Source organism: Balaenoptera acutorostrata, chromosome 4 (assembly GCF_949987535.1).
Source record: "Balaenoptera acutorostrata chromosome 4, mBalAcu1.1, whole genome shotgun sequence".
NCBI classification, from domain to species: domain Eukaryota; kingdom Metazoa; phylum Chordata; class Mammalia; order Artiodactyla; family Balaenopteridae; genus Balaenoptera; species Balaenoptera acutorostrata.
In genome coordinates, this window is record NC_080067.1 from 81,263,804 (window position 1) to 81,286,378 (window position 22,575).

Sequence of the window (22,575 nt, forward strand, 5' to 3'; positions counted from 1 at the left end):
GGACAAAAGAAGAAACTAAGGTCTACAGAGAAAGAACAGGGACTTCCAAAGTCAAAGTGCTTGTTGGTGGTGCAGCTGGACCTTGAATTCAGCCAGTGGGTTTACTCCAACTCGACTCTTTCCAGCAAACCCTGCCACTTTCCAACTTGAGGCCCAGTAGATAACCCTAAACAATGAGCAAGTAAAGAAACTGTCCCTATTTTGCCAACTATTCCTAAGGCTGATGTTGATTTAAACAAGGCTTTTGCTTTGGTTAGGGTTGTTGGCATATCAGGCGGATTTAGTAGGACCTGGCTGAATGTTACAAACTTCATGCCAAAAAATAAGTGTAAGGAAATTCCCTACTTCTCCTATAAAAATCCAATAAAAATCATTTACTCCTATAAAAATCAAAGCATAAGCCCTAATTATTTTAGCTTGGAGGGCTAAATAGCAACCAAATTCTTAATTTTGCTAATTGTCCTTTTTCTGAGACAATAGTTTATTTTACCTCTAGCTCAAATATAGTTCATTAGACAGACAAGGTAAGTGCCCAACCCATTTATTGCCTCAGTCCTGTGTCTCTGAAGTACTGCCTTCCTTGGCCACCTAGGTCCTCGGTAAGGCCCACTCTCGGTCCACCTCCAACCTCCACCCCTGGACCCCAGCTCTGGCGTGTTGCTGCCCTCCCTTCCTCCAAGCCAGAGATGAGGTTGACGCCTCCTCTGCAGGACAGGCACACGGCAGCAGACAGAGAGAGCTTCCCTGAGAGCCTTGAGGCCTCATGGGCTATGCCAGACTGACCAGCCATCTGAGGAGGAGCAGGGGAACAGCCAGTCCCAGCAGAGACTGAAGAGGCCAATCAAGGCTCTTTTGACAAAGCTCATTCCTAGAACAGGATATGTGGGGGTGGGCAGCCCATCTGCTTGGGGTGTTTTCACCCACTCAGCCCTCATGGTTAAGGTGGCTGCCAAGCACAGCCAGTCTTCAGGGACTGCCAGCTCCTGGCAGTCTTTCCGTTACCAAGGATACCAGCTCTTGGACAGAGGTGCACTTGCCCAAGGTCACGCCAGCATCCTGCTCCTGCATGCCGCAGGTTTTCAAGGCAGATGAGGCGCTCCACCTGCCAGACACGTCCATACTGAGGGATGAAGGGATGGGGGATGAGCATCCCTGCAGAGTTTCTCTGCACAGCCTCTCTCCTAGGTACTATGTCTGTGTTCTCTCATGGTTCCCCATCTTAGTTGGATAGCGGGCTATGGCGAGCATCATGAGGACAAGTTGTAGGGTGAAATCCTGAGTCCAGACAAGGTTCTCAGTCACAGTTTCCCCCTTCCCTAATAAGGCCTTGAAAAGGTACAGCTGTGGCCAAGAACACTGCTTCTCAAACTTTAACATGCACATGATTTACCCGAAGATTTTGTTAAAATGCAGATTCAGATTCGTTAAGTCTGGGATTCCGCCTTTCTAATCAGCTCTAGAGTGATGCTGGTGCTGCTGGCCCAGGGCCCACACTTTGAGTAGGCCCTGATCAGTGGTCCTAGATTAGTGCATCAGATTCATCTAGAGGGCTCACTGAAACAGATTGTTGGGCCTCACCCCCAAGAGACTCTGACGTCGCAGGTTCTAGGGATGGGCCCTTGAACTTGCATTTCTAACAAGTTCTCGGGTAATGCTGATGCTGCTGATCTGGGGCCACATTTGGAAGTCGTTGTCCTGGGGCACGTCATAGATATCAGCTGCTGTGATTTAACCATCAAGATGAAAAGCAGTGGTTCTCAGCCCCGGCTGCACAGTGGTATCACCTGAGGAGCTTTTGCCGATGCCCAAGTCCCATTCAGAGGTGTTAGATCAGAGTATCTGGGCATTGTCATTTTAAAAATAGTCCCCAGATAGACTATGATGTGAATGAAGGGGCCTCCTGGAGCTGTGTGGAGCATGGGCTGCACCCTGTAAACAGGCCTGGGTCTCACAGGCAGCTGCAGCCTGTTCACAACAAATGAAAATTCAAGGTAAGATTACGCTGACCAAAGTAAATAGAATTTACTAGATTGTCTCTCCTCTGGTTAGAAGGGAAGTTCTTTTGAATGCTGCTATTTCCTCTATCAGGTCATTAAGAGAAACACAGTACCCTAAAGTCAAGTTTGCCTGCTAAAGTCTGCCTGACAATCTCATGATTTAAATATCCTTCACAATCAGCAGGGACGTGGACAGACCACGTTTTAAAGAGTTGATGGCTTGAGGCCCTATCTGCTTCTTCCCAGAGGACCCGGGTGGGTGGCAGTGTGGAGACCTGGGTTCTGGCATTTCACTGGTCTGAGTCCAGATCAATGACTTCTTCTTTCTGGACTAGTTGGACGAGGGGACCGCTATGGCTCTCTCCGGTTCTAACATCAAAGGCTGTTCTAGAAAGTGGCAGGTGGAACATTAAGTGTTCGTGGACTTGTTGGATAAACAGTGAATAAATCCTGAGCAGGAAGAGAAGTCAAGCCTGGGTACCTTGGCCATGTGTTTTCTGAGAAGTTATAAAATGATACGACCTCGCCACAAGCTTTATCAGTACTCCTTACACTCAAGCACAGACAGTTTTAAGAAAGATGAGGACTGTGAGGTGTGGACTGGAACGAGGAGCCGGCCGTGGCGGCGGCGGACAGGGCAGGAGAGCGCGCGGGGCACGGGCATGGAACGGCGGCATCCGTACATCTGAGTGCAGCTCACGAGGATGCCTGACAGCCTCTGCAGCCCACCTGGTTTGTTTCTCCACACCACCATGGTTTTGGATCTGTGCTGATTTCCATCACTGGTTTTTCCCCTTCTCCCCACAGCACCAGGAGAACCTGGCCCTATTCCTATTTTTATCATAGCCTAACCAGGCAACCTCAGACAAACGATTTCAGCTCTCATGCTTCAGTTTCTTTTTCATTTTAATGGGGTCAAAAACCTCTGTCCCTTGTCCCTGTGGGAAGAGAATGAGGGAGTGGAGCGGAAGGGCTTGTTGGAGTCAAGCTGTTGCCCTTGTCTCCATCATCTCCCCACCGGAAGCAGGAGCACGGGACAGGTCGCCTACCTGAGGCCTGGACCTCCATGATGTACTGGTGCAGATCCTGGCCCTGCTGGATGACTTCGAAGGTCATGTTGTTCATGGCCAGCTTCCGCTCCGTGTGGCGCTGCAGCCGCTGCTCCGCCAGCGTCAGATCCTCCGTGTTGAAGTCGTTCATCTGCCGAAGCAAGTCCTCATTCCAGGCGTCTAGCTCTGCCGTCACCTGTGAGGGAACCACCATCAGTGCAGGCTCACTGGTCCACAAGAGCCTTGTTAACTAACCCAAGCTTCAGATCTGTCTCTACTTTGCATCTCTTTTCTGACCCCTAGATTGCGTTTAAGCAATGGTGCCATGCACCCACGTAGGCATGCCTTTAGAAGTGTTCTCCCGTGTTTCAATGTCTACAGCAGCAGCAAACACTTACATGATGGATTACGGTTTAGAAAGGTTTTCACACTCCATCTCATCCTACCCCCACAATAACCTGGAGAGGCAGGCAGGGTGGACATCCCCAGGTCCATCTCGCAGAAGAGGAAGCTGACACTCACTCACACAGATGGAACGCTTTGCCCAGAGTTCACCCTGCTCATGAGGGGCACGACCTGAGGACATTACTCAGTTCTTCTCCTGACGGCAAAGACTTTGTCCACCATACCACAACTGTTGTTGTAAAGATCTCATCATTGGAGAGGGCCTCAGAAATTAAGTACTGAGTCTAACTCTTTTCAAGAACCAGAAACAGAGGGCTGGAGAATCCTGGTAAATGGCCCGAGGTTACACAATTGGTTAGACCCCAAACCCAGGGGTCCCGATCTGGTTCCCACGTTCTGTTGTACAGTATTCTCTCTGCTACAATGGCTGATACCAGGAAGTGGTAACAAAACGAGGTATAAATGTATAACTTACCTCTAGAAATCCAAGCAGATTAAACTCTATTGAGGCATGAATGAGTCTAATGAAGACTGAACATGCAGTGAAGGAAAACCTTGCCCTAATATGACTTTGCTAATTGGTTATTGCTCTACACCTTCACTCACGTGATGTGCCCTCGTTTACTCGCGAACATGCGCCTGCAAATAGAGACGGAATCCTATACGTCCTTTACAATCACTGCTATCATCCACATAGTAAGAACTCAGAAGTACTGAACTGGATAATAATTCTACCTGAAACGTGAATCAAATAAAACCTTTTCTAAAACGGTTTTCAGGTCTGTTATCGCGTGCTACCCCTGTGGTAGCCCTGTGAAGGCAATGGCACAGGTGCTGTCACCCTCTTTCCTGGGAAGAGGCAATGGAAGCCTCACCCCAGATCACACAGTTGCAGTATGGCCCAGGCAGCCTAAGCACACAGCCCAGAGCCCAGCTTAGTGATTTTCGTCATGCTGGGTCTCATCCCAGCTGACATGTGGCATAACCTTCCCAATTACCAAACACTGCTGTCCAGGAGCATCAGGGGACAAAGAGAAGGAAAGATGCAGCTGAGATGGTGCTGTGCCGGGGCCTTATAGGCTGGGATGGGAAAGGCGAGCAGTCCCTTGTGAGGGGCTGCCATCCAGGGCACAGGACTCCACTCTTTGTCTAACAGTAAGACTTTCCTCCACTGAAAGTGCAGTTTCTCTCTTTGAAGCAGAAATGGGGAACTGTAAAAATATTACCTTCACTGTTGTGGGTTCTCACCTCATGCCGTCACCTCTTTGCAGGTCAACTAAGGGATCCACTGAGCTCAGCCCGAAAACCTAGTATCTACTTATTGTGGGGAGCCCTTGGGAATCTGGGAACCAGCAGGTTGGTAGGCAAACAGGTTTTTGTTATATCCTGTCTTTTTTTTTTTTTTTTTTAGATTTTTTTTGATGTGGACCATTTTTAAAGTCTTTATTGAATTTGTTACATTATTGCTTCTGTTTTATGTTTTGGTTTTTTGGCCGCGAGGCGTGTGGGATCTTAGCTCCCCGACAGGGATCGAACCCGCACCCCCTATATCCCATCTTTGAAAAGCATTTCATTATCTAACTAGAGAAAGGAGTTAAACTTAGAAAAATAAGAGAGATAACTTATAATTTCTAAGAGATAATTTATAGAATGAATAGGCCTTTGTAGACTAGGCCTATAGCTATGTTTTTCCTTCCTGTATTTAAAAAAATTGAAGTATAATTTACATATAATAAGATACATAAATTTTAAGCATTCAGCTCTATGAGTTTTGACAAGTTTAGTTACCGGTGTAGCCATTACCAAAAACAAAATATAGGACCTTTCCATCACCCAAGGGAGTCATCCTTTCCAGTCAGTTCCTGCCCCTGCCCCACTTCAGGTACCATTTTCTGATTTCTATCCTCACAGATTCCTAGATTCCATACAAATGAAATCATACAGTATGGACTCTTTCATGTCTAGCTTCTGTGTTCAACACACTGTATTTAAGATTTATCTGTGTTGTATCAGTTCATTCCTTGCTACTGCTGAGTACTGTTCCATGGTATAGAGATACCATGATTTGTGTATCCATCCTCTAGCTGGTGAACTCCTGGGTTGTTTTCAGTGTTTGGCTATTATGAATAAGGCTGATGTGAAAGTTCTTGTACAAGTCTTACTGTGGACACTGGTTTTCATTTCTCTTGAGGTTCACTAGGAGTGCAATTGTAGGGTCATAGGGTAAGTGTACGTTTAACATTCTCAAGAGGAATTTCGCATTCCCTGTGAAAGTTCCATTTGCTCACCATCATTTGGTATTATCAGTCTATTTAATTTTAGCCAAGCTAGTGGGTGTGAAGTGATATCTTATTATGGTTTGAGGTTATATTTCCCTGATGACTCATGGTGGTGAACACATTTTCATATGCTTATTGACCGTTGGTATCTACTTTTAGAAAGTGTTGAGTTTTTTGCTCAATTTTCAAAAGCTAGGTTATCTTTTGATTATAGATTTGTAGGAGTTCTTAATATATGCTGGATATAAGTCATTTATCAGATAATATATGGAAAGTAGCCCAAACAAAATTTTTAGTCCATTTCCTTGTCTACAAACATAAGGAAAATAAAAATAAGAAAACAAGCATGAAAGGAAGAGTGTGCCTTTTCTTTACATTTTAGTTTTTGTTCTGTTTTCATGAAACTGAGTCTATGAAGAAGCTGTTTGCTGCAGGAAGATCCCAGAGGGGTCCCAAGGCCTAGGTCTGTAGAGCAGAAAGGCAAGTGTCGAGGGTCCTGGTTAGGGCAGAGCAAAGGTGAGGTGCTTTGGTTGGGAGAGTGAGGCTCAGAGGTCTGGTATCTTGGGAATCTGAATCTAAAGCAAATGTGAAGTATGCCCAGGATTCTATATCTGGTGTTTCTATATTCCTTCCTCCCCTTCTCCACCCGTACCTCCCAATACCATTGAGCTGAAGGACCCAAGTCTGTCATGAAGCCTGAAGAATGAGAATTTCAAGGAGCTACTCAATGCAACAGCCTGGCTTCCAAGTCTCCCTCCCTGGGTCTACACACTCTTTAGTCTTTCTGTGTCTGACTCTCTTCTCAAGTCCCCAAGAACTGATGCCCAGAGCCTTGAAATAGTCTGATTTATGAATTTCGAATGTCGGCTGGAGTTTAAATTATTTTCTTTCTTGAGTATTTTCTGTTTCCTCAAGGAATATTCTGTCATTGGCTTCCCTCTCTCCACCTTCTTTCTGGAGCACAAGGTTGGCATATAGCAGGGGCTCTTTTTTTTCTTTTAAAGAAAAAAATTTGTTTTCAAACCTGAAGCTTGCTTTACAGCTAATGAACAAACCTAGCTTTCCGGCCCCATCTCATGCTCTTCTGTTATGTGAACCAGGCACCTGGTTTACTCCCTGATCCTGAGAGGTAGCTCTGCCCTCTCCAATCACCTTCTCTGGTCCAGCAGCCCTGAGACGTCCTTGTCCCTCCTCCCAGTCTGCTCAAGTCCTCACTGCCCTTCAAAGTCACCCCTCTGGCATGAAGAGCTTCATGACAACCCCCAGAACCTGACGTTTTTCTCCGGCTTATCTCATAACATGGCACGTGGGCTAATTTGCTAACACAGAGACAAAGCCATGAAAAGAAAAACCTGCCTGGGGATTAATCTGGTGATCTAACTCCATTTGGAAAAGAAACCTGGAAGAATTTGTAGTAGGCAGAAACTAGGGCCTGAACCAAATGAGTGAAAGATGGAATAGAAAGTACGCACAGGGCATTCAGCTTTCAATCAACCTATTTTGCTTTCTCCTTCCACTCAATTAGCTCCATCTCGGCTCCTGGCTCACTCAGCTCCTCTCTGGGCTCCAGTGGCCTCTCTCTGCCTCACTCTTCTGAATTAATTGGCACGTGAGGATATGAGAGATACACTGGCAGTGTTTCTATTCTAACAATTATCTACTCTAGAGCCACAGCCATAAGGAAAATCAGAGAAGGAGGTGAACAGGAATTTAGAAAGGATAAGAGGCAGTGGGAAATGGGAAGACACTTCAAAAAGAAGCCCAAAGCTTTCCTACCAGATGAGATTCACTGAATCCAGTATTCTGCGGTCAAAAACTGACCCAAGGGACTTGGTTTAGCAGTAGCCTTGGGCTCTGTTCTCAGAAAGCCCTCTTCACTGGCTCCTCCCATTTTCTGGGTCCTTCCCAGGAGTTATGTGTAGAGAATGATTTCTCCCCTCACCCCCAAGTGTACCTGCCTGAAACAGAACTCACCTGTCCCTCTCTTCCCACTTCCTATGGTCTATTCCCATCACCTTAGCTCTTTATTATCAGCTGCAAAGTTGGAAATCTCACTGTGCAGTCCTTTTCTTCAGATCATTTTTAGATGCTGGTGATCATGATGAAGATGATGATCATGGTTAAAAGAAGATTCTACCCTGAATTCTGCATTTATTATGGGATAGACAGTGTTAAGCGTTTGATTTTCTTTTATTTCATCCTCATAGCAACTCTAGGAGGAAACGAAGGCACACAGAAGTCAGATCATTTGCCTCATGGTCTCAGAGCTGGTGGTGGCAGAGCTCAGCATTCAACTACAAAGTCCAGGGCTCTTAACCACGGTGTCATATCAACAGAGCTGGTCCAAGAACTAACTTCAGGGGATAGCTTTCTTTTTATTTTTCTCACTTCAGAGAAGTGCCTGTTTAACCTTTCCCCTGTTTTCTTCTCTAAAAAAACCCCCCACAAACTTCTGATAACTCCATTTTCTTCACTTCACATGAACCTTTGAAATTAATCATGTGCTTTGAACAGATCAATAAACTGTGTGTTTGTGACCTTATATAATGCCAGGAATAATTTACCCATTCAAAAAAAAACCCACAGAGCCTTCCCCCAGTAGGATATTTTTGTTGAAGAGTTGGTAAATTTAAAAAATTCGGTGCTTTGTGACCACCTAGAGGGGTGGGATAGGGAGGGTGGGAGACACAAGAGGGAGGAGATATGGGGATGTATGTATATGTATAGCTGATTCACTTCGTTTTACAGCAGAAACTAACACACCACTGTAAAGCAATTATACTCCAATAAAGATGTTAAAAAAAAATTGACACTGAGTATTTATACTCAGTATAAAGGTCACGTTAACCTATCTAGAATTCTCTGGTTTCCCAGGGGCCTTTGCCATGAACAGGAGACACAACTGCAATCCGGCATTGGGGTGTGAACACTGGGACAAAAGCTGTGGCAAAGAGAAGTGTAACCTGCCCTCTGCATGGGCACGTTCTCTGTATGGCAAGCACAAATGCCTGTGGCTCTCACAGCAGTTATGTGAACACTCAGGGATCGCCTAACAGGATTGGGTAACAAATTCAGAAAGAAACAATGGGGGAGAATAAGATGGAATGTTTGCTTAAAATCTGGATGCAAATACATATACATATGTATATGTATATACAGCATATTAGTATCGGGTTGGCCAAAAGGTTCATTTGAGTTCTTCCATAACATCTTATGGAAGAACCCGAACGAACCTTTTGGCCAACCCAATATATATTATTTAGGTATTTTATTAATAATAACAATGCTGACTACAATGTATTAAAGTGTTTATTAAGTGCTAGGCACTTTGCTAAAAATGTTCTATGTGTTAACTCATTAAATCCTTAATAACCCTATGGGGACTGGGAATTATTATGCTCATACCTATTTCTCAGATGAGGAAACCAAATGAGTAACTTGTCTAAAAATCACACAATTAGTAAAGCTGGTGAAACAGGGTTTCAAACCCAGGCACTCTAACTCAAAATACCACATACTCAATGACTGCACTATACTGCCTCTCAGCAAAGGGTGTGTGTGTCTGTGTGTATCAACACTGCATATGTTATGTACATTAAGGTCCAGTCCCATTCCAACTAACAGTGGTGAGGAAGGATCCAAGGCATTTCATTGTGGTAAGATGCTCTGAAATACATGAGCTGTCAATTGCAAATGAACATCTTTCTGTTCTAAATATGATGTCATTATTTGTATTAAAATGAGAAAAGCGAAAGCTAAATATTCTCCACTGACCTACAAGTGCTGGCTGATAGGGAAAGACATACTGCAGCTAAAGAGACAGTCTCACTGCATGGGAAGGGCTATTTTATCTATAATGGGTATATACATTGATATGCATTACCACTGTGAAACTAAAATAAACTAAATTACCATAGTCATTTGTTCTTCTTGTCTAGTCTAGTGTTAAGTTTTTTTCTGTTAATCAATTTATAAAATGATGAGGATTAGTGAATTCTAATACAGATTATTTTAAAAGTATATCATAGAATTTCCCTCTGTTTTAGAAATATATATAACCTGTCTAAAGAGTTAAAATATTTCTTTATGTAGCTATAAGAAAACCTTTGAGGATACTGCAAGAGTTTTCTGGAAAAGCAGAAGGACTTAGCAGTAAAGATATCCACTCAGTTGTTTTTTGATTTTTGGCAAAAAAATGTAAGAACATATTGCAACACTGTAACTGATGAGTTCCAATGTTCGGTCACCTAATTTCTATTCTAATTGGATAATTTGGATAATGGAACACAATTTTTATGACCAAGTTCATGTTCTTTTTTTCATTATCATCATGATTAAGACTGAGATCTTTTATAATCATGACTGATCTTGAGTCTTTATTTTGCCCATACCTTTGCCTCTTAATCAGTTTGAGACTTGTAGGACTCTATTCTGTTTTCAAAAAAATCTCTCCTCTGTTGAAGAGCTCTTATGATGTATACTGTTCACCCATTCTAAAACTTATCAATGCTTGAGTGTCAGAATGGGTTTTCTCCTGTGAAAGCTAAACACCCAGTGCTGGAGCTTACATCATTTCCTTCTACTGAGTTCCCTGTTACCTTTACCAGAAAGGAGAAGCAGACAGCACTTGAACCTTGATAATGTCACCTGACTTCAGGTCCACAGCCCCTTACCCACACCATTACAGAATGATCTGAAAGCTTCCATCAGGGATCTTTGACAATTTGCCAAAAACAAGTGACATGCCGGAATACTAAAGCTGTGTAAATAATCCTTTTTTTTTTGTTAAAGGAAGATGTTAGGGGAAACTCCCAATGATCCTGAAACCAATTTGACAAAAGTCTAGAAGAAACTATCAAATAAATATTTTGTGAGACTTTTGGTTTACTTTATTGTATTTATTCTGCATTTCCTTTGCAAACAATTTGGGGTAGATTTAGAAAATGCTGTAGGAATCCCAAGGGAACCCACAAAAATTGATCTCAAACAGATCTCATTTTCTTTCTTGATATAGTTACTAAGTTGGTGCATTTAAGGCATGTTACAAACATGGAGGACAGCAAGGCTTTGCAGAGTCTCACACTGTATCTATGGAGGAAAGGGCTATGAAATTGGGCTAGAAGATGACGTGGCCCTTTGAAGGAATGACTGACTGTGCAGGCTGACGGCTGTGTCACTGAAGGAAAACTTCCAGTGAAGCACCGCAGAGCCCTGGCTGACCTGGCCAATATTTCAAATTGTTGAAATACTGATAGCAATAATAAATTAAGTTTATTTTGATAGGCTGAAGAACTGGGCCTAAAAAAAAAGTAAAATTTGAGAGGAAAAATACATTAAAAGCTTTCATTTAAGTTAAAAAAAAAAAAAGTCAGTGTATTGGAAGCACGTATCTTGAAAAGACAACCAGGGGCTTTTAAGGGAGCACAAGCCTCAACAAGGCAGAAAAGGCCCCTATCTCCTGGGCTGTGCTGGGAGAGCGCCAGGGTCCTGGACACACAGCTCCCAAGGGGTGTGTGTAAGCCAGCCGTGGCTAACTACAGACCAGCCAGCAGGGGGCAACCAGGAGAGGTACAATGTGTACCCAGAAAGCGGCGAGTACATGGGAGCTATGTCCCATAGAAAAGGGCTGACAATAAAGAGAAGTAGTTATCGAAGTTTTAAGAGTCAGAGGGGACTGCAGAAATAACTTACACAATCTCAACACTTTTCAGATAAAGGAAAAGAGATCTGTGATGAACATTTTCAAATATTTTTAAGGCTGCCAAATAAAAGGGAGCAGATTTGTTCTGTTTTTCCAGAGAACAGAACCAGGACCAAAGGGTAGAAGGGTGGAGATCTTGGTTCAACACAATAATGAGATCCTGAGCTCCCTCCTCTCCCCAACCCTGCTTCTGGGCTCTGGAGATACTCTGGTAGAGGCTAGATGGCATCCTTCAGAGATGCCAAATCCTAGCCACCAACTTTTACCTGTCCTCCAGGTGTCATCTCATTGGGAAACCTTCCACGGGCAGCCTGAGAAAGCTAAGCATTCCTGTCTCAGTGTTCTCATCAAGCTGTAAGCTCCTCTCTGTCATAGAATGATCACATTATAGGATGGTTCTATTTCTATGGTTCTCCCCAACTAGCCCACTGATAGCAGGGGTTGTTTCATCCTCAATGCCCAACACAATTTTTGGTGCATAGTAGGTGCTCACAAATGTCTATCAAGCTGTATTGATAGTAGGTGCTCACTAAATGTTTATCAAGTGTAAAACGTGAAAGGCCTCTGCATACAACCAATTGCAGAGTTGAGACCACCAGTGCAAATTACAATCAGCTTTCTCTCCTCTGGGCAGAATTTTCCTCCTTGAAGGCCATTTTCCTCAGCCTCAGCCTGGCCCCAACTTGTCCTAATGTGAACCCCATGGATTTATAGTTTGCTATTCCATTCCTTACCTGGGTTAATGATGCAGATTAATTTTCAGGTACATTGAGAAAACTTTGGTCGTAATTATAGTCAGAAATTTAAAAGAAAGATCATAACTGTGGCCTATTTTTTAGTCCCTTGTATAGAGTATCTTTCTTGGTGTCATTCCTAGTACTCTCCAACATGGGTATGCCCACCCCAGGGGATACCCAAGATTATCCACTGATAACAGAGAGAAATATTCTCTGTATATAAATAAGCATAAGTATGTGCATATATATTATATGCACACATATTTGATCAAACTAATAAAAAAAGATATGACGTTTCCCCGGACTTTCATAGGGTACTGACACCGGAGTCTCACTCGGAAGTCATGGCAGGTGATGTGGTGGGCAGGGCACCTCAGGGACGGTGGAAGGACCACAATGCAGAGGGGCAGACTGGCTCATTTGTTCAGTTGCTTTCAGCATATTTCAAATTATTGCTGTTTTCATGTGCCCAGTTAAATGGACTTATCTATTATCTAGTTTTAACTAAACTACCCTTCACAAAAAGACGTGGCTTAACACGGTTCCTCAAAGAAACTACAGTTTGAAGATAATACTAAACAGGAAAGCACAAGAGAACTTTGAACTCTTTGGCAGCCACGTGATGGGGTAAAGAAACAATGATAATCTAATCAGGTCTGTCAAGAAACCAGAACCAAAAAATAATTGAAAATTATCAAGAAGACTATTTGAAATACGGAACTACAACTTCTAATGAAAAAGTCAAACTTCACCCTAAGGGCACAGTCAGTTTTGAGATTATTAGCGATAGTATAACATGTATATAATTTATAAATTAATATGGATGCATATATAGGGGGTTGCAAGTTCAAAAATATTTTATTGAGAGAGTGTCTAATCAAAAGAGTTTGGAGACCACTGTCCTGTTCCTGCTTCTAAAAATATTTTTTTTATTTCTTTCTGATCATTCTGATTAATTGTAGAAAAGGTGAAATGCATGGAGTTATCAAAAACAAGAAGAAATCATCCATGTTCTTACCACCACAAAATAAACATTATTTGCATTTGGTGAAGTGTCTCTTCCATTACAACTGTTTCCTATAACTTATCTTTCACAGGCGGCTGAACTTACAGGGAAAAAACTTTAAAGAGCATCACGTTCCGCTATGGGTCACTTCATCTAGTCTCCAGGGAGTCTAAGAAGGAGTGTCAGGAATGCAGCTGCAGTCCTGGTTTCTGAACACTTGCCTAATACGTCTGGGATAAGTTTCACTCTCAGCGGGCGTACCCCCTGACCCCATCCCGGGTATTCTCTGGAGGCCATATAATTGAGTAAAACGAGACTGGTGCCGCAACTCATGTGTTACCTTAATTTTAAAATTAATTAGCCCATGCCAGCCATCAGTGACATGGTTAAGGAGTCACGCTTAGATCACCCAAATGTCAGGGGAGCAGGTCAGCTCTGGTTTTCAGTAATCCCTAGGAATTCCGAGTATGTCCATCAAATGCCTTCCTTTAGGAAAGGAAACCATAGCTGTGGGTCCTGCAGTGACAGCCTCTGTCTGCCCTGGCTTATATCAGCTCCAGCATGGCTCTCATTACAGAAACCACCCTCAGTTTCACACTCTGAATCTTCTCTAGAAGTTTGCCCTTCATCCTCACAGTGAAACCCTAGCTGGTATTTGAAATAATCTCATCACCCTCAAAAATAACTTCTGACAATCTGACTTGAAGGAGAAATTTTCCATGGGTTTGGCAGGATTTCCATTTCTGTCTAAGATGAAAGGCAGCATTTCTCTAAGGTTTGGGCCACATCCGAAATGGGGAACAAGACCCCTTCTAAAACCTGGGTGCAGAACTAAATTTTTATCACCCTCATTTTTATCTCCCTCATTTGGTCTGTTTATTATTTTTATCTCCCTTATTTTATTAGACCCTCATACTACTTCCCTACTTCTGGTGTGCTGCATACCAAGCTGTCCAAGTTGTTGTCAGGCTGGGAGGGGAAACATTTATACAAACAAAGGCTGAGAAATGCAAATCCTACAATTTAAATATCAAACTCTTCTACTGCAACATTTAAATAGGATCCAATTTTAAAGTATTTGATTTACAATCAACTTTTTTTTAAAAAAAGAATATCTTCTTACATATGCTTTGGATTGGAAATGGATTTTCCCAGAATTACTGCAGGCAAACACACCGGAGTGATGCCCCTGGCTGATGTCAGGGGTACAGTTCAAGTGGCAAAGTGAAGCTAACTGACCTGTTCTAGAAATAAACCAGCAACCCAGACCTCAAAACCACAGCTGTCTCATCAAATAAAGCTTAAACATCCAAACCCTCAGGTTATTCCCTCCCCCTTAAGCATTTTTGATGTGGACCTGGAATGACAGGAGAGTAGATAAAGAATACAACAGTCAAATCCCCACACCTGCTAACATAATTCCCCCATGGATATATTCACTCTCGGTGGGTGAGGACTGTGGGAGGGCCTGCAGCCAACACTGCTGCAGCCAAACATTACCTCTGTTTATTTCGGTGAGTCTCACTCCCAACTACCAAAGAATAATAACTCACGCCCCCTCTTTCCTTTCTTTATTACTTTTGTCACCCCACTTTCATTCCTTTCTGCATACCAATGTCTCTAATTTTCCACTGGCATTTTCACTGTTCTTTCAATATATGTTTTAATACTGTCTGCCACCTGAAATCCCTTTGAGTGTACATTCAAGATAAATTATAAATAAGAAATATAAATAAATTTATTTGAAGTTACGGAATGAGTTGGAAGGATAATCGAGATCTAAATTTAAAGACTTATCTTTTCCTTTGTTTCAGAAACTGTCCAGAAAGCACCTTTTAGAACATGACATCTTTAAGCAAAAAAGCTGCAGTGGCTTCCAGGAAGTCAGGATAGCAGTGAAGAAGGGAAAGGTCATAAGAGAGTCAGGGATAGGAAGGATTGCTTTAGGACTGCTTTTTGTTTGTTTGTTTGTTTTTACATTTCTGATTCTCATTATAAACATTTTTGGTCTCAGGATTGAAGAAGAGGGCTTCTGTTGCCAGGACAGTTTTCTGGTCCTGCGTGGGATTGTGAATGACATTGGCATTGGGATATTGGAGCATACATTTGAAAAAATAATAATTTTCCTTCCAAACCAGTTCCACAGAAGTTTCCACAAATATTGTTGGGAAGATCAATCCCAGACCCCCAGAAGTCCCAACTAGGAGGAGATGGTTGGAATGCAAAGTAAAGTTTTAATGAATGGTAGAGGGATAATTGGTTTTCCTTCACAACACACCAGCCAGGAGCAAAGAGAAGCTATAGCTTTTAATTTAACCCTTTGCCATCCCTGAAAAGGACAAAGCGCCATAGGTGTTGAATACTCTTCGCACCCCAGAAACCCTACTGGCCTGGCTTTAGTTACTGTGTCAAAGCAGAAGATAATAAAAGGTGGATATTATGTGGGGCAGACAGTATTAATAGGCATCACAAAGAAGCCATAAATATACCAGAACAGCGGATTCTGACCTTCCCAGAATGAAGTGAGGAGCCAAGGAAATGAACCAGCAAATGTCCTTCACATATGCTTACTTTCTTAACAAGCAGAAAGCAAACTGAGGATTCGGGTCTTCGTTCCTGTGGCTCCTGACTTCCTGGCTGCTGTGTGACTCCGTCTAATCCCTGATCTACAGTCACCAGCTGAGGAGACCACCTACTTTTAACACCTTCCTACTCACGAAGCTATAGAATCCAACAAGTCTGCCTCAGTCACCAAACAGCCAACTCCGCGGTCTGCCAGGAACCAAAGTGCCAAGTAGGAGTCCAATGCAAGCCAACAAAACCCTTCTCAATGGAGTAATCCCAGACAGACAGCAAGGGGAGGGGCTCTGCTTGGCAGCCTGGGTGAGGGGGAGTGGAAGGAATCCAACACGGTGGAATGCGAATTTGCTGATTTCCAGAAACATATCATGAGGCATAATCCCCTCCCATCCCCTTAGGCTACTGCGCAGCAGTCCTTCCGTTCCCGGGGCACTGCCCTCGGGCACCTCACCTGCCCAGCACCACCTCCCCACCTGTACCTCAATGGTGTACTGCTCAAAGATGCGCAGCTGCAGGAAGATGTCCAGCTTGATCTTTCGCTCATGGAACAGCTCCTCCATCTGCACCTGGGCGTCGTCGAGCTGCTGCAGCACCGACTCGATGTGGCTGATGGAGCTACCGTGGGGCGTCTTGTTGCTGGACACAGCCGAGTCCCTGTGGCAGAGCCGGGGAGAGAAGGGAGGGGCCTTGACATGTTAACAGTGACAGAGGGGCCTTCCTCGTCTGAGTGAGGGGGACGGGAAGCTACTGTGAGCCTGGCACTGTCTGCGTAGTAGGTGAGCCAAAGCTACTGTGCCCTCTTTGGGGTTCACAGCGCTATAGCTCTAAGGCTAGCTGCTGTCCTATTCCTCAGGCAGAATTGTGACGGGATCAAATGAAATAATGCATGCAAAAGGGCTCCACAAATGTTACAGAAATCGAATGGTTCCATACATATATGTAGTCTAATATATACATATTTCAAGACACACATACACAAATACACATATCACAATACATATGGGTAGATAAATTAAGGCATATGTAAAAAAAAAAAATCCTTCCTAGTTTTACCTCCAGGATCATGGTTAAAATGAGATCATGGCTGCCAAAATTATTCATCCCCTTTGTAATTCTATGCCAAAGTTATGGGCTGGTGTTATTACACAGGCTTCAAGCTATACTTAGGAAAGCATGGGGTCTGGAGGCTGCAAGCCTGGCTTAAGTCCCCCTCTGACGTATATGGGCTGGTGACCTTGGGAAATCACCTCCCTGAGGCCCAGTTGCCTCCTGTAAAGTGGGCTTAATAATCCCTGCCCTACTCACGGCACAGTTTGCTGTTAAAGAAGATGGCAGGTGTAACCGTGCTCTGTGACCAGGAACGTGCTGTATGAATGACTGTTAATGCTGAAAGGACAGTGACGTGTCAGGTGCTGACTGGAGATGGGTCCAGCTGTGAAGTAGAAGCTAGGGCACAAGAGGCTGGACAACCAACAAAGGCTTCAGAGAGGATGAGCCCAGAATTGGGTGTTAGAAGAAAAGGATGAGCTGAGTAGATGTAAGGGGTGGGCTTTCTGAGCAGAGAGCGTCTATACAAAAGAAGCAAGGGGAGGTGGCATGCCATAGAGGGAACCAAGAGATAAACATATTGATCTGCTCAGACAAGTGAGGTGGTGGTGACACCTCCAGAGCCCATTATAATAGGAAAACTGTGGAGTTCAAGAAGTTTAGAATCTACAGGGCCTTGACTGAGTAAGCTAGAGCCCTAGAAATTGAAATAAACAAGCACATTCATTATCTCATGATACCTTAGTTTCTGACACAGTTTAAGAAGTCAGAGGGGAAAATCATTAGTTTTGAATGGTCTCATCAGCAGCCTTTCTGAAAACCAGGTCCTTCTGGCCTGTGCTTGTCTCAGAAGCAATGGTATCTGAGTTCACACTATTTCTAGATGGAGCATAAAGCCAGTTTGTCAAGAGCCTCCCTTTCTGTCATCTAGAGAGCTTCTGATCCTTCCCTTCTCACCCTGACCTACTTGGGCATGAAAGCCCACTACTGCACAGCTTCCCCCAACTACGCAAAGAACTCAAGAGGAGTACTCAACACTGTGCATTACGCATTTGCTGAGGAGGGAGGATACGACTATTCTTTCTGACGGCTCCCCTCAGTCTTTCTCTATCACCCGGCTTCCAGAAGGAAAAGGATGATTTCTGGTCCCTTTGTTCAGCATCTCTGTCAGTGTCACATTCACTAGGAATCATAGAGATGATATAAAAACCACCTTAGGTGCTTCGCTGATCAGTGCCCGAGGAGTCGTGGAGGCCTAGGGAAGATGTGTGTGCTCGTATGTGTGAGGCATCCTGCCAATGTCCACTAGGCATCGTTTGCTTTTTTTCTTTGCCTGGTCTTGATATCAGGGAGGGGAGTCCAGGCTAGCATCAGACTGGTGGGGGGACGAACAGTCGCCAGTGGTTCTTGTCACACGCCTATGGTCCTCTCTGAAGTCCACAGAACTTAAACTTGTAGGACAGGCATCAGCAACCTCGTTGCCTTTACCATCACTGAGTAGCCTTCAGCCCTCAGGTATGGCGCAAGGTTGGCAGGGGATGAGAGCGAGTGGCACCTCCACAGCCCCAGCCCCACAGAGAGGCTAGCCAAGCTTGTGAAAAGTATTTGGAGAGAAAATGCAAAAGCCATCACATAATTCTAGAGGTGACAAGCTCCTAGAGTGAACCCCTTAATCACACAGACAAAGCAGCTGAGGCCCAGAGAGGTTAAGTGGCTGCCTACTATTTGGCATTTTCTTCAGAAGCAAGTAACAGTGGCGTTTCCTAGGTAGGCAGACAAAACTGTCACGTATTATATATTCATGACGGTGAACTGGGGGAAGAAGGGAAAGAGGCTGTCTCGTTGGTATGCAAAAGAGGACTCAGAACATCTCATGTGCATGTTTGGAATAGAAAAGATTAATCCAACAGAAAAGCATGCCAGGGCCATCTTAAGGTAAGCTCTCATTGTTTATTTAATTGGACAACTGGTATGAGGTGGTGGGGAAGCCCTCTCCAACTGAAGTAATTCCCTCTGGCTCCAGGACTGTCCTGGGACTTGTTGATGAGATTATTTCTGTCCAGAGCTGGCAGAGGTCCCAGCATTCAGTGACCTGAGGATACAAACAAGTCCCCGCAGGCAGACATCATCAGCGCCATCAAATCCTATTTACACAGCACCTGGGCATAGGGCTGGTTGCTGAGGGCTTGCTCAAGGCCTCATGACACTTTACCTGAGGAGCTGATGCCCTTGACAGGGACAGGAAACTAGACACTGATGACAATAGAAAGGAGGCAATGGTGTGGATGATTCTAAATGAATATAAGGTGTCAGGTAGGACTTTCTAAGATTCCTTCTTAGTTATTTTTGTTTAGGGCAATAGAGAAGGAGTTTTATTTTCTGGGTAGCAAGGAATGGTGGAAAGGTCATATGCGGGTAAGTGGAGAGCAGAATGGGACACATCGCACACTCCCTACATTCTCACAGGGCCAAAGGCAACCGTTTGGGGTTACGTTTCACCAACTGGAGCACTAGAATTCAGAGGCAGCCTGAGAACAGATGCCAAACAACACTATATTCCATAATGGCTATTTCTCCAGATGACCAAATATGCCATCATTCTTAATGGAGATACTATTTATTTAAATTTTTGTTGTATTTATATTACTTATTGATCGCTGAATAATGTCTTCAATGATACATAATGCTTTGAAACATCAGAGCTTTTCCATTGACTATTCCACTCTAAATTCAAGTTGGGTATGGTGCAGACATTTTTATATCTGACAGATGGAGAAACCAAAGCTCACACAAGACCACAAAGCTGGCTGCGGCTGAGCCAAGACCAGAACATGATGACTTATCTCGCATCTAGTCCGAGGCATTTCCCACTGGAAAGCACTGCCCATGCTGACCTGGCCTCGCTGGGCTCCCCCAGGGAGGGAGGCGCTGACCTGAGCTGCTGGATAAGGTCTTCGCCCTCCTTGATGACGTTGAGTGTAGCATCCAGAGTAGCGGTCTGCTGCTGCTGGAACTGCTTGATCAGTTCCTGGACCGCATCCACAGAGTCTGCACAGACATCCTCCAGCATCTCCTTCTGAAGGTCTTCCATCCATGTCCACAGCTGCGGGGGAGAGAGCAGAGACTCCACTCAGGGCACGTGGGAGAGGCCAGGGCTGGGGTTAAGGGCAAGAGGGTGGAACTGAGGTCACCCAACCTACCCTCAACCAGTCAGTGTGGTATCAGACTGTCCTTCTAATCAGCACCCCTATGGGTCAGTTTGCATTTCTGTATTTATATTCACTATGCATCTCTGTTAAGTTTACTCCATTAGTGTTGGCATTCCTGAAGGACAGGAATCACCCTCAGCCTTACTTCCCAGTGGTTTAGGGAAACTGTGGTCTTAGAGCAAGAAGCTCACTCATTTTTGAGTGACTGGGAAGAACAGGAAACTGGTGATGGACAAATATTATTTCATCTTTCATAAAGGAGGGCTCTGCATACTTCCTCCAGGTAGCTAGATGCTGATTCCTAGAAATGTATCATGATTTTACAAATATGTAAGAAAGAATGTGACGCTCAGTAAGAACCAAGTGAAGATTAATTAAGAAAATGTGTGCTATGCTAAATTATTTTGTTCTTTTCAGGATTGCTTGGTTGGTTAGAAAGTTGAATGCTAAAGACGTAGCTTATCTTAATTTCAATGTAACTATGAGACATTTCTCCCATGATATTCAAGATGATGAAATGCAGTCAGGATGATATTACTGGTCAGACAACTTTAAAAGAGCTAAGTATAGCATTTTGAATGGAATAAGTACTGGAAATGATGAGGAGTTGAATTGAATTACTGAAAACTCATTTATTAATAGCTCTTCCTCATACTGAAAATAGATCTCCAGTGGCCTGCCACAGTGCTCCACTTCTAACTGCTCTCATTGAGCATTTTCATGAATTGTAGAGGGAAAGATGAGTCTGATGTTTGCTTAGAAACAAGGAATCTTCACTTGACTAGCAGGAAAGATAAGCTCATGGCTCTACCAGGAGAAAAGCCAGTAGAGAGAAAAAATTCATAGAAGGAGCCAGAAGATGTGGATTGTGCCCTCTGTTCTTCCTATAACTTGTGGTGCCTTTGAGTAAATCACTACACCCTTTGCTCTCCAAGACTTCGTGTGTAACGTAGGCTGGGGAGAGCATAAAATAAAATGGTTAGTTACCTTATGGTTCTAACATTCTGTGAGTTTCCCATGTTAAAAACATGGATAAATATTCACCTTAAGAATACTGTTTCATCTTGTTGGTTCTCTGTATGATAAATCATGGTATGGCCTTTGGAACAAGGGATTAAAAAAGAGACAATAAAGAGAGACAAAAATAGTCTTCAGATCTTAGACAAGTTATTCTTTGTTCTTTAGAGAGGAAAGGCTCTCAGTGTGGCAGAAGAGGTTGAGTTCACAAGATTGACAAGCCCTCGAGGTAGCAAATAATGGGGTATAAAGAATGTTCTTTTTGGACAGGTGAAAACCTCTCTGAGCCTCAGTTTCCTAATCTACAAAATGGGAAGAATAAGATTTGCCCTGCTCACTTCAAAGATTATGAGAAATAAATTATTTACTTATTATCAATGCTTTAAATAAACAAATAGCATTATCAATAAGCCTATAACACTGTGATGATAGCTATAAGGAATACGAATTAATATTAATCAGTGTTCCTGTCATTTAGTAGCTTGTGTCTGGTTGTAATTAATTCAGTCTATTTTCTTTACAAATAAGTTTTTGTTGTAAAACACAAAACAAGTTTTCCAGACCATTTAAGCTGGGATACATATTCCTACGGGTATGAATGTATATATTTCAAACCAGTATGAAATTAGGAAGTTCAGGATATTGGTCACTATAACTTAAAATTACTTCAGACTTTCTGGCTGTCATTTTGCCTAGAGCAAAACCATTTTCCAGATGTGCTGAAGTCCTTGGGTTTGAGATAACGGAGTCTCTGAAAAATTATTGTATAGAGAGGCAATATAGCATAGTGGTTAAGAGTTTCAGACCCCACACAACATTGTAAATCAACTATACTTCAATTAAAAAAATGCAAGAAAGAAAGAAAGAAAAGAAAAGAAAAGAAGGAAGAAAGAAAGAAGGAAATAACGAAAGGGTTTCAAACCCCAGTTCTACCACATATCACCTATATAACCTTGAGTAAGTAACCTACCGTCTTTGTACCTCAGTTTCCCTTGTCAATAAAATGGGAACAGTAATAGTTCTTACACCCACAGAGTTGTAAAGATTACTAATAAGTTGATATATATGTGTGTATGTCTGTGTGCATATACATAAAAATAAGTGAGATATATGTGTGTGTATGCAGATATATATACACACTCTACATTTTATAACATATATATACCAATAAATATATATACATATGTATTTATTTGTACACACACACACAGATATCTGCACACAGATGTATTATATCACTTAGAAACAGTGCCTGGCGTATAGTAAGTGCTATGCAAGTGCTAGATATTATTATATTTAAAAGATATTTTTCATGCAAGCCACCTCTAGTTCCCACTAGAAGTCAGAGGGAAAGTTTGAAATACTCCTTCATTTTGAAATTGGCAAAAGATCAATACTGGATTTGGTCTTTCAATATGCTAAGATGAGCTGGGCCCCTCTTTTCTGTTTTTGCAGCTTTGTCCTGGAATATCTAAAGAAAGCTTAGAGACTGAAAAGTCTAGATATTTCTTTAAAAAAAAAAAAGCAAGAAAAGAAAAGACTATGTGA

At 43.1% G+C, this 22,575-nt stretch overlaps 1 protein-coding gene across 1 annotated transcript in view; it reads right to left on the minus strand.

Annotated features, from left to right (window-relative positions):
* Nucleotides 1-22,575, minus strand: part of KALRN (kalirin RhoGEF kinase) — a 605,233-nt gene that overhangs the window by 289,644 nt on the left and 293,014 nt on the right. The window contains exons 8-10 of the mRNA XM_057544931.1: nt 19,696-19,904; nt 16,234-16,408; nt 3,047-3,242 (exon numbers count right to left, since the gene is read on the minus strand). Coding sequence (XP_057400914.1) covers nt 3,047-3,242; nt 16,234-16,408; nt 19,696-19,904 — 580 coding nt within the window. The remainder of the gene's footprint in view (nt 1-3,046; nt 3,243-16,233; nt 16,409-19,695; nt 19,905-22,575) is intronic.